The sequence below is a fragment of the Netta rufina genome (assembly GCF_964035555.1).
Source record: "Netta rufina genome assembly, chromosome: 1".
Lineage (NCBI taxonomy): Eukaryota > Metazoa > Chordata > Aves > Anseriformes > Anatidae > Netta > Netta rufina.
The window spans coordinates 29365612-29377673 of NC_140123.1; the positions used below are offsets into that span (position 1 = coordinate 29365612).

Consider the following 12062-nt stretch of genomic DNA (forward strand, 5'->3'; position numbering starts at 1 on the left):
TTCTGTGATTTCTCTTGGAAAAATCATTTTAAAAATTTATTGCGCGTACAAATAGAATACCACAATGCTCGGTGTTCCCATCGTAATCATGGTTTTGAACACGTCTCTCACTGTGTGGCGTTGTCACACCTATTTAAGCCCAGCCAACAGCCACGCCGAGCACCCAGCTCTTCCCCAAAAGCCTCAGGGAAGAGCCGGGCTGTATCTCCTCAGCCTCTCCTCGCCTCAGCTCGGCGGCAGCCGCACTCCCAGCCCCGAGGGGCCGCTCCGGCTGCGGGAGGAGGATCCCGGGGAGGCGCTACCTCCCTTCCCTCCCCCTCCTGCCGGCTGAGGAGGCGCCTGAGAGCGGCTGCACCCTCCTCGGCCCCTCTGCAGGGAGGAGGAGGAGGAGGAGGAAGAGGAGGAGGAGCCGCCGCCGCCTGCGGGGAAGGTAAGCTATACGCAGCGAGCAGCCCTTCCCTCTCCTCCCCATCCCGTCCCGTCCCCCGGGCAGAGCCGCCCCGCTGAGGCGAGCGGCGGTTGGGACCGGTACGCGGCGCCCCAACGGCCGCCCAACCCCGCCCCGCCTCAGCCGCCGCCGGGCATGGCGGGCGGGCGAGGGTGGGACGGGAAGGGCGGGCGCTGCGCCTACCGCCCCGCGCCGGCATCTTGGGGCTGCCCGCTGAGGGCTTTCCCCTGCGAAATTTCTCCGTGTTTCCTTCCACAGATGGAATTTTTCCCGTTGTTGAATTGTATTGTGGTTGCGAACTGAATAAAGGATGTTTACGGGGGGTGTTGTGTGTCCTTGTGAGCCGGGGGGGTGAGCTGGTGGCAGGGTTTGGGGTGAAGGAATGGTGGAGGGTGTGAAAGGAGGCACAGGTAAAGGAAAAAAAAATGAGAAATAATGATCCTGCTGCATGTGGGGTAAGGGAGAAATAAACGTGACAGAAAGATATTTGGTGGTAATGATGCGATGGGAAATAAAGCAACAGGAAAGGGATAAAAAAGAATCAAGCTTATTGCTTTGATGGGAAAACATTATAGGAGCTTTTGCTGGTGTGTGCTATAGACCAGAAGAGCTGGATTTTGATGAGGATAGTGTTTACTGAGAGACAATATTAGGAATTTTATCGTAGGTGGGCTTCTTTGTTAACATAATTTGTTAACATCATCTTCTTACACAGAACTGCTCTAAACTTGCTGAACAGGCACTGAATTGCCCATTTCTCTGTGTAGAGATTTCTGGGAAGTGCTTTCAATCCAGGATCCCATTTGTAGTTTGATTATTGACATACAGTACGTAGCTAAACAAAGGTTGAAATTCATGATCTCAGGAGGGCCAACCTTGAAAAATCAAGAGGGTTAGTTCGCGATGGCAGTTGCACTGAGTCCTGAGGGCCCTGAAAGTAAAGAAGGAATTAAATTGTTTTATGCCAAAGATAAAGTTTATTTGGAATTAATATCCAAAAAAAAAGGAAAAAAAAAAAAGGTCTGCCAAACTTACCTCAAAAAGAACGTTGTGCAATAAAGAATAGAAAGAGGTTGGATAAACAAAGAAAGCTGCAGGAGAAAGTGTAGTGATGAAGTGAAAATTGTGCAATATAAGTTTGAGTTAGTTATAGGCAAGTGTTTTTAAAGCTTCTTTAATCATCTAAGTAAAAACAAAAACAGAAGTAAAACTTCTAGGTGATAAAGTTGAGGTAAAATAACCTTGGCCTTATGTTGCATGTGGTGTCTTGCAGTTTGGAGTCTATTGCTGCAAGTAGATTTAATATTAGATGCTTAAGCTTACACTTTAAGGAATAACATTCTGTTTCTGACTTAGCAGATGGATGTTTCTCAGCTCTTAAAAACTATGTCTAATCCCATGCTCTTGCCATTTTTGTTGGTCACTTACCGTTTCAGAAGACTTAAAGAAATACCCAAATTTACAGTTAGTCATTTACTCACCAAGAAATACCACCCATTTTTTTTTCATATGCACGTTCTATTTACTATTGTATGTCTCCAAACTGCAAATTATATCTTTTTATGCAGACAGCTATAATTATCAAAGTTTAAACAATCTGAATTCTTAGATCCAGGTATAGAATATCCATTATTCATATCTATATTTAGATAATACGTTAATATTTACATGCTGGATGCATATACCTAGGCAAATTCTGACTTTGTATCAGGGAAGGCTTTGGGTATGCACCATCCTTCAGCCCTGCCTGTCCTTTTGTGATGGGTTCATGGGAAACACTCTTGCAAGTACCCAGTGTTACAGGGAGGTCTAAGTACAGCCACCAGTTCATGCTGTGGTCGTGTTAGACATAGTCTTGAAAAAAAATCCACTCTTGGTGACCCAACGTGCAGAAAGACTGTGCTAAATCTAAGTGATGAGTGTAGAAGAGAGCCAGATGTGGTTTAATAATGCTTATGGGCTTGTTTGTTTATTTTGTTGTTGTTTTAATTAAGGCATGGAATGTTTTAGAAGGTAGCTTTTATAAATTACAGCGTTTAGCTTAAATGGGGCTAGAAGGCGTAGAAGGCCCTTTCTTGGACACGTAGGGAACTGGTTATAGGTTAGAACTATAGCAGCTTTCCTCTTCAACAGATTGAGCAGGATACGTATTTACTGCGTTATTTTGCATTAATTTGCTATGCTGCGTGGTTGATATTTTTATTAAAGTTATTTTAAAACCAAATCTTCAGAATACTTTCATTTCCCTAAAGCTGGTTTCCTTGAACTCTCAAGAAGGAATGTCAAAATGAAAAATCGATATAGGTTTCAATTCTACCAAAACGGTTATATGGTAAATTAAATGCAGTGTTTTAAATGGATAAGACTTAATAACTGCATCCCTTGTTGATATTTTATTAGGTTTGTCTCTGTATGGATTACAGGAACTGAAGAGTGTTCAGAGTTTGTCTAGAAATTTGGCAAAGAGAAAGAGCTTTTCATGTTAGTTTTCTGAAAATCTGGAATAATTCACATTTTAAAAAGCGAATATTTTTCTTTGACATCTCGGGTTAGATTTAGCTTATATTAGATTTAGATACAGGAATAACATCCTGTTCCCAAGAAACTCTCTAACAAATTGTTTGATTATTTTAATATACTTAAAAGATATGGAGATAATGCTCATTATATGTATTTTTTTTTCTTTTAATGCAGAAGTAAACCACTAATTACGTGAAAATGGCTCCAGCATCCTCCTATAATGGTTTTCAGCACTGAAGGTAGTTTGTGCATTCATTTTCCATTATCTGAAACATTTGATTGCCTTCAAAAGGTATTTTTGCTCTTGTATAAAAGAGTGAAAGTACTTTAATTCAAAAATATTTTGTGATCAACACCTTTTAATCATTTTTTTTTTAGCTGCTGACCTTGAGATTTCAACATAGATTTGCCGAAGACTATTTTCTATTCTTTGTACTTCTGCTTTTTGTTGGTTTGTTATATATTTTCTGTTCCTTAATAGGTTTTAGTTGTTTCATTCAAATCTTTATATTTTTTTCCAGTCAAGTAGATGGATACCCAAAGCTTTCAAATTCTTTTTTTTTTTCAGGGTGACTGGAGGGTTTGTGGCATGGAGAAAAGAATTTGAGATTTGTTTCTTCTGCTTTAAGCGTTTTCCCTCTGGTAGATGATGATGCATTTTTCCAGTCAGTTCCACTCTTGCTGCTCCCTGGTAAACAATACACCATTCTACAGCAATGACGATGAGGGACAACAGTTCTGAGGGGGGGGAAAAACAGAATAGGGATGGGAGAAATAAAGACACTTAATATGGGCAGTGTGTCTTACCATCTGTTTTTTATAGGACTTACAAAAGTCCTATTGAATTTCATAAAAATTAATCAAATTTTCTTCCTAGCCAAAAGCTCCAAGGTTTGGGGCTTTTTTTTTCTTTTTTTTTTTTTTTTTTCTTTTTTTTTTTTATGGGGGTGACGGGAAGGTGGCCCAGGAATCTTCATATGATTTTCAGAGCAATTTTGTCACTTAGGGCAGAAATTTCGCACCAGATCCTGACACTTATTTTTAAACCATTGAAGAGTTGAAAGGTCATGTCATCTATTTTCTTTCCTGCCTTCTCACTTATTTCAAAACATTTTTCCCTGATGTATTTGTTCTTTACCACCACGGTAGTAAAGCCGAATTGAAGGGCAGTGCTGAGGATGGGTTATAAAATGGTATTCACAGTAACTTCTTTTGGTGTGTTCATGTTCCCTTGTTTTATGTTGTTTGTATCTTATCCTACACTGCTTTCATTTATCTCAATTAACTTATTTTGGGGGATGATGAAATTACTGGGGGAAAAAAAAACGGCCTTTGCATACAGATTTCAACCATCTAGCTCCAGTACTCCAGTAAATCTTTCAGCATGTAAATGGGGCCCCCAGCATAAGAAGAACATGGACCTATTTGAGTGAGTCCAGAGGAGGGCCACGAGGATGACCAGAGGGCTGGAGCACCTCTCCTACAAAAACAGGCTGAGGGAGTTGGGGTTGTTCAGCCTGGAGAAGAGAAGGCTTCGGGAGACCTTACAGCAGCCTTCCAGTGCCTAAAGGGGCCTACAGGAAAGCTGGGGAGGGACTCTGTCAGGGGGTGTAGGGATAGGACAAGGGGGGAATGGCTTTAAACTAAAAGAAGGGAAGATTTAGATTAGCTGTTAGGAGGAAATTCTTCCCTCAGAGGGTGGTGAGGCCCTGGCACAGGCTGCCCAGAGAAGCTGTGGCTGCCCCATCCCTGGAGGTGCTCAAGGCCAGGCTGGATGGGGCTTTGGGCAACCTGGGCTGGTGGGAGGTGTCCCTGCCCATGGCAGGGGGTTGGAACTGGGTGGTCTTTGAGGTCCCTTCCAACCCAAACTATTCTATCAGTCTCTGATAATTTCAGTGGGGTCATGCTGGATCCAACCGGTAGAACTGATTATCATTCTAAAAGAGAGGTGGCATCTGACAAGATGGTTTTGGCTGAAGCTTTGGTTCTGCAGAGTGAGACAATAAGGCTGTCTTATTTTAATTAGATTTCTGTAGCAGTTTATTTTAATTAGAAATTTCTGAAGTAGTTACCTACTTCGCAAGGTCAAGGATGTCAGTCTTTCAGACTGTCAAGACTGCAGTTGTTCGGAGGTTCTCGGTTTCAGCCTCTAAATTGCGTGTACTTTGCTCTTGAAATTAGTAGGCAGCCAGTGAAGCTTGCATCAGAAGCCAAGAAGTCACAGGATGGTGTCAAGAAGCAAGTAGGGAATGAGAAAAGAGCGTGCTTTCGTTGGAGATAGCAGCTCTTCAAACAACCACTTACTGTTTTCCAGGGTCTGCAGTTCTTTGGTAATGGAAAATGCTGCATCAGTGGAGGAGTAAATGAAGGTCTGAGTTCTGTCAGTTTATGGTCAGCACCAGACAGGGTAGTGACATTTCAGTGTTCGTACGTGAAGAAAGATGATAATTTTGAAAATAGTCTCACGTCTTCCTGGAAAGGGAATGTAACCTCTTCAGTGGCAATAGCTGTCAATAATATTACTGTTCTGTCCTCTCCTGCAAGATCACTCAAACAATTTAGCATCATTTCATGCCTTTTCCTGTATGTGGCTGCTGAGAAATCAACACGATCAGGCAAGGTTAGGTCCTTTTCCTAAAGGAAAGCAAGTCCTTTTTTTCTGTGACTTTTTCCTTCTACTCTTTCCAAGGCCTTTGGTTAGAGTTATTGGGGTAAGAAGCTCTAGACAGACCTTTGATTCAGCAGATGAGATTCAGAAATGCTGAAGTTAAGAGCAAGGAAATGCTAAGTGGAGTTCTGGTAAGGAAAAAAAAATGTTTGCTTGCCAAGTTCCTAGAGAGAGAATCTACAAGAATATTTACATTCAAATGAGTTAGGGAACCTGTATAAATATTTAGGATTAAATGGTCTGGTTAGACTCTTAATAGCGCTTAGCTAATAGAACCAGCATTTGTGTTCCTTAATTTAATCTTATCTATACCACAGAGGCATACGTAGTCTGCCCACATACCGTGGCTGGAGCAAATCCAGAGTCAGAACTTACAAATTGCACAAGTTGACTCAGGCTGCCAGAGTACGCTGTCCAGATTCTCAAATTGGACTTGGATTCCAGATAGGGGATTTGTCAAAGTTCAATGTAAATACTTCTAAAACACCGTGTACTTCCTCAGAAAATGGACACTTACTATGAAGTTTCTTCTTTAAGATTTTTGTGTTAGATTTTTTTTTTTTAAAACAGTGAATATATATATAAAGTTTTAATTCATGAGAAATATTTCTTGCTTATCTGTTTACTTTTGAAAGTAACTATTGCTTTTTTTTTTAGTTAGTAATGACTTTTTTTTTAGTTAGTAATGACTAACTATTCTAAGATAAGGTTTTGCAGCAATTATATGCGTATTTCAAGATTTTGTAGATTAACAGCCCTAAAAACTTGTCTCTAATAGCTCTGACTGTATTTTTCTTCTGTAAAGTGCACAAATATGAAGGTTTTGTTCTTCAAACATTTGATGAAAGTACTTGTTTTCCTTTGCTTCACAGTACATCCAATGGTAATTTTTCTGAAGGAAAAATTCCTAAGAGTAAGCAAACATGAATCATCGCTAGTATGTTAGAGGTACTCAGATAAGAATGATTGTTATGTATGCATAATGATTTAATATACTTTCTTTGTCTTTCTTTGTTTTCAGGATCTAATAGTCAATATATACTCTTAAATGAATTACAGGTGTTTACAAAGAACACCTTTTGCAGATGCAAACATTTGACAATCAATATGTACTTGTATTACAACAAATGAGTTTGAATAAAAAAATAAATGGGTATCATCTGAAGCATCCTATGTACTGATACCCTATGTAGGACTGATCAGAAATAAAGTACCTGTGTTTGCAGAATGGTTTGAAGAATGGAGTTGCAGGGTAATTTTCTCATGTTTAAGATAAAACATCACTTCTGAATTGTGAGGACGTGTAAGTGACCTCTGTTCTTGCAAAAAGTTAGTTCAAAACTCTGGGTATGTTTCTGGGACTCTGAAAAAGTAGCGGGCTGGAGATCCTTTCGTTAGGTTACTGAACGGTCCATACTGATGTATCTTTGTTTATACTAGCAGGTAACCTGCTTTTAACGTCAAACTATGTGCTTTTGTCTAAACAGAAGAAATGGAAGTAAAACATTAGAACTTGAAGAATGATGAGTATCAGTCGTGTATCAGATGGCTTGCAGAAGAGAGACAGAATCCTGCGTTCACTTACATTCAAAAATTCATAGTTAATAGTTAAGCTCTTGGAAAACCCGTCAGCTGTGTGGGCTAAGGGTGGCGAAGGAGTGGATTACACATATCAGCATTGACAGGCAGTGTTGAAAATTGAAGCTGCAAAATTTTGCATGGCCTTGATAGTCAGTTCCACTCTTAACACTGCTGCTGTGGTTGACATTGAACATTTCAGAACTGCAGTTTGGGAACACAGCCCTGCTCTGGTCATGCAAAAGGCCTTAATTCGGCAGGTTGTTTCTAGTTTCAGTGGAGAGAACATACACAGCATTAACTGGTTGCGTTCTTGTTGTCTGAACAAGTAAATGCATTGAAGAAAATAAGAAAATAACAAATTTCTTAACAGCAAAAGCATACCAAGTTACACTGTATTATTAAGGTGTAAAGCATGGTAAATGGCCATGTGTGTTCCTTCAGGGCTCTGTTCAGTTGCCTGAGCATAACCGACGAGTGCTGGTTTAAGGCAAAGAAAGAGATTTTTGTCTTTATTCAGTGAATTAAATCATATTTGTTAAATCCTTAAAACTGACAATATTTAAATCCTATGAATTTCATATATTCTACATCTTTGGGCTTGGTCTTACAGTGTGAAGGCTTCCATAAGAGACATGTTTAGCAGTACATTAAATAGTTTTATAAAGCTACATTTGGTACTTCTTTTAAAGTGTAGAAGTCTTCTGAAAAATAGCTAAATAAAATGGTGGATTCTTGTTTATTGCGTGTTATTGTGTTTCTAATCAGAATTTTCCAGACATTTTGTTTTCAGTGAAATGTAAACAGATTTTTAGCATTGGCTGAATCGGTGCCCCTCCGAGAAAATGACATTTACCACTTTCCAACTTGCTGAGCAAAAGAAGCCTGCACAGCTTCAAAGCTGCTTCGTGATTTGTGCAGTTTTACTGGAAATGGAGTTGCATGGCTTTATGTTAGGGAATTATTTAGGGATAGCAGGGGCATGCATATTCATGTGGGAAGAAACATCTGATCTGGAAATTGTTTCTACTGATGATGCACACCACAGAAAGCATGCAGTTCTTTTACAGAGCTGGCAGTATTTTCTGAAACAAAGTGGATATTCTAACAATGCTCAGTAAAACCTGAAAAGCCCCAAATGTTTATTTCTAACACCGCTTTTCAAAATGGAACTGGAATAAGAACATTTGAAGGCTTATGCCAGAAATGGAGAGCTTTGTCCAGTGTGCTTTTTCTTTTTCTTTTTCTTTTTTTTTTTGAAAGAAATGTCTTGAAAAATTACATCAGCAAGGTTCTAAGTCTATTTTTACTACAATAAAAAAATTAGAGTATTGTGTTTATTAAAACCTTTTCCTTTCTGATAACTGACTAATTGTACTACTTATTTAAAATAAAAAAAATGTCCAAAAATTCCTATTTAGGTAAGAATACAAAATAACGTAGAAGAGTAGAGTCCATCTCACTGATCACTGTGCGGTTAAATATAAAAACAAAATTGTCTGAGCTTCAGGATTTTTGTTTTCTCACCCAATACAGGCAAATAGTTCTGCCTTAATATGAAGTGTGTATAGTTCCATAAAGTAATTTTGCAGCAGTAATGATATCCTGATTTTAATCACAATTCTCTCTCTGCAGGTGGACACAGGCGCAAATCCATATGGAGGATGAAACTCCTCCTTCTCAAGAAGTCAGTGCCAAGGTCAGAGTGTGACTTTGTTACAAATTTCATACTGCTCTGCTCAAGAGGATTAAGCTGGCTTCATTTAGCACTAACTTAGTACATGCTGGTAGCTTTCAAGATAAACATAAAACCAAAACTCCAGGTATAAAATGGTAGTTGGAAAAGAAACGCTACTTATGTGATCCACAAATTGTTAGAAGCACAATATATTCATTTGATGCGGGTTGAATTGCCTCCTTGTCTTGCAGCATTGCTATAATTTAGAATTAAGTTCTAAAGTTACTCGTGTCAGCTTAATTTTTCAACAAGATGAACTCGTAAGAATTAACTTTTGTAGCATAATACGATGAAAAAACTCCATCCCGTTTTTCTCTTTTTCTTTGAAAACCCTGTGTGTAAAATTTCATGAAACATATTTAGATTTTGAGCTTAATGATAGCGCCTTGTTAAGGTGAGCTGTATAACAGAACTGAATACCGAGCTTTTAGACTGATTGCTGAGGTCAAATGAAGTTTTAAGAGTCCTTGAGATATAGCTGATACACCTTTGTGATAGGTACCTGTGTCATATGAAATCTCAAATTCTTGTCTAGCTCTGCCTGTCATGAACCTGTGCAATGTAATGAGGGAGCTAATCACTGATGGGACACAAATATTGCAGGCTGGTACTTCAAGCTGTCTTTTTTGGGGGAACAAAATATGATGGAAAGAGAGGGAAAGGGAAAAACATTAAAAAGTGAAAGAATGTCTCTTATTAAATTGGATGAAGTTCGTGATTTGAGAGACAGGATTTAGATTATGTTTTAGTCTGACAAAGTCTGTTAATAATTCTTCTGTTTAAGGAAAAAAAATGTACAGTAAGTATTTTTCTTGGATGCTTTTTATAGTACTTTTTTCAGAGTATGATTTTAATGCTAAGAAATGCTACGTTTTTTTTTGTTGTTGTTGTTTTTGTAACCCATTAGTTATGAGGGTAGGACAGGAGTTCTTTGTAGAAGGAGATTACACAAAAAAACTTTATGAGATGAATGGTTGCTCATTCATCTGCTGTGTACTTGGAATTGATAGCCAACATTTTAAAGAAACCAGTATCTTATTTTGGTGGAGCATTGGTAAGGGCATCTACAATTGAAGGGCACCTTGAGCAAAAGTAGGATGCAGTTTTGTTAATGCAATTGACAGACTAGTCTGTGATGCTTTTGCTTCTCATCATCATACTTAAAAAGTCCCTAAAATCTTCCATAAAATTCATGCTAACCTCTTGACATGAAACAAACTGTTCTGTGAAAAGCAGATTTATGAGTCCTGATTTTAGATGGATACATACCCTTAATCTCTTATAATTTTGCTACGTGTCATGGAAGACAGCGTTTCCTAAACTGGCTTGGCCCTACTTACTTGCTGGCTGACTTCATCATGTACGTGTGTGATTCTCCAGTTGCCTACTGCCAAATGGATTGTGTAACAGCTGAATCTTACTTCCCTTTCACTTGCAAATTTGGCTGAAAATGGTCACTGAATCTAGTTATTTGGTGTGAGGGAATGGGGAAATAGCTACTGCCATCAAGACCGCAGCTTTTTTTAATGGAACGTGACCAGCCCTCCTCGTTCCTCAGAAGTATATTTGTTTAGAGATTGAAATTCACAATTTATTTAGGGATTTATCTCTAGTTTCAAGCATTTTATCTGTGCTTCTGTGAACATTTTTTCATAGTAAGTGGTATTAGTCAAAAAAGCAATATCCCTAAGACTGACATAGGTGACTCTAAACTGGAATTTATTCACATTGCTGCTTCAGTCAGAAGAAAAAAAAAAAGTATTCTTTGACAGTTCATTTTGTAGGTCTGCTGCTTCCTAGGTGTAAGCAAATCGTGCAGTCGTTGCTGTTATGTGGTGAACTACATAATGCCATGATAGGCAAAATCTGTTCTTACTTAGCTTCAGAGTTGGCAATTAATAATACTTTTCTTCACACCCAGAACTTATTTTAATTTAAGTAAAGAAGCTTTGATGAGTGTTCTGTGCAAAAATTGCAGCTAAATTTCGATCCTGTAACATTTTTCTGATTTATGCTATACTAAAGCAGGAGAAATGTAGGGTGAGACTCAGACATTAACTTGACTAATTTTAATGTCTGGAGAGAGCTTTTTTTTTTCTTTGACAAGAAACTTGTTATTTCTCCTTGACCACGCTAGGGAATGTTCAATTATCTTTTTTCTTTTATTATATATTTACTTACAAATAAAAATATTCTTAGAAAGTTCCCAAAGATTCAATAATCGTTGAAATACAGACTATTTTAGAAGTGAAGAATAAAGGAAAAAGTTTCTCAAGTTTTCTTGAGCTTCCATTTTTAATGCAGGAAAATAAATGTTTATATTTACTAAATATAAGTATATTCTTGGGCAGTTCTTATATGTCTTTTTCTTTTTTCCTCTTAACAATAATGTTAGCATCAGAGGAAAAAACACATTATTTTCAAGTTTTGGATGTAAACTTCACACCTTGAAATTAAAATCCTGTATATTGAATCCTGTAACTAGCAGTTATGTTGTATAAATACAATGAAAATATGACTGCAGCATTTAACTTTTTATTCTGTACTTTTCTTCATGTGTATTGGTCCTTTCTTTCTGGATCGTGATATTTATTTGTTTATTTTAATGGCTTTGCTCCAATTACTGTTCTAGAATTAAAATATATTTTGTGGTTGTAAAGGTTTGTAGTGGTATATCTCTGAATTTATCCTTTTTACTATGCAAAGGCATATACATTTCTCTCTGTCTAGGTATTTGATGTCGTTTTTCTGTAATATCAGGTCTTGGAGGCAACATTATTGTCAGCCCTGAAGATGCTGGATGTTGGGAAATGGCCCATTTTTTCTCTTTGCTCACAAGAAGAGCTCAAGTTAATTCGTCAAGCCTGTGTGTTTGGTAGCGCTGGTAATGAAGTGTTGTATGCGACTGAAAATGATGAGGTAATTGTTCAAGTGCATGAACATGACATACTTGGTCATTCATGTGTCAAGTTATTCTGAAAGCTAGTACTGTGATCGTATACCTAGGACGAGTTGCATGTTGAATACCTGATCACTTTCACAGAATCACAGAATCACAGAATTTTCTAGGTTGGAAGAGATCTCAAGGTCATTACTGCTAAGACATTTGC

The 12062-nt window shown here is 38.2% G+C and overlaps 1 protein-coding gene across 1 annotated transcript in view; it reads left to right on the forward strand.

Moving 5' to 3' along the window:
* The first annotated feature begins 371 nt into the window (after positions 1–371).
* LOC311222059 (RCC1 and BTB domain-containing protein 2) overlaps positions 372–12062 on the forward strand; it is a 32963-nt gene continuing 21272 nt past the window's right edge. The window contains exons 1-4 of the mRNA XM_084306149.1: positions 372–430; positions 3143–3207; positions 8850–8913; positions 11713–11871. Of these exons, the coding sequence (XP_084162275.1) occupies positions 8872–8913; positions 11713–11871 (201 nt within the window). The 5' untranslated portion in view covers positions 372–430; positions 3143–3207; positions 8850–8871. The remainder of the gene's footprint in view (positions 431–3142; positions 3208–8849; positions 8914–11712; positions 11872–12062) is intronic.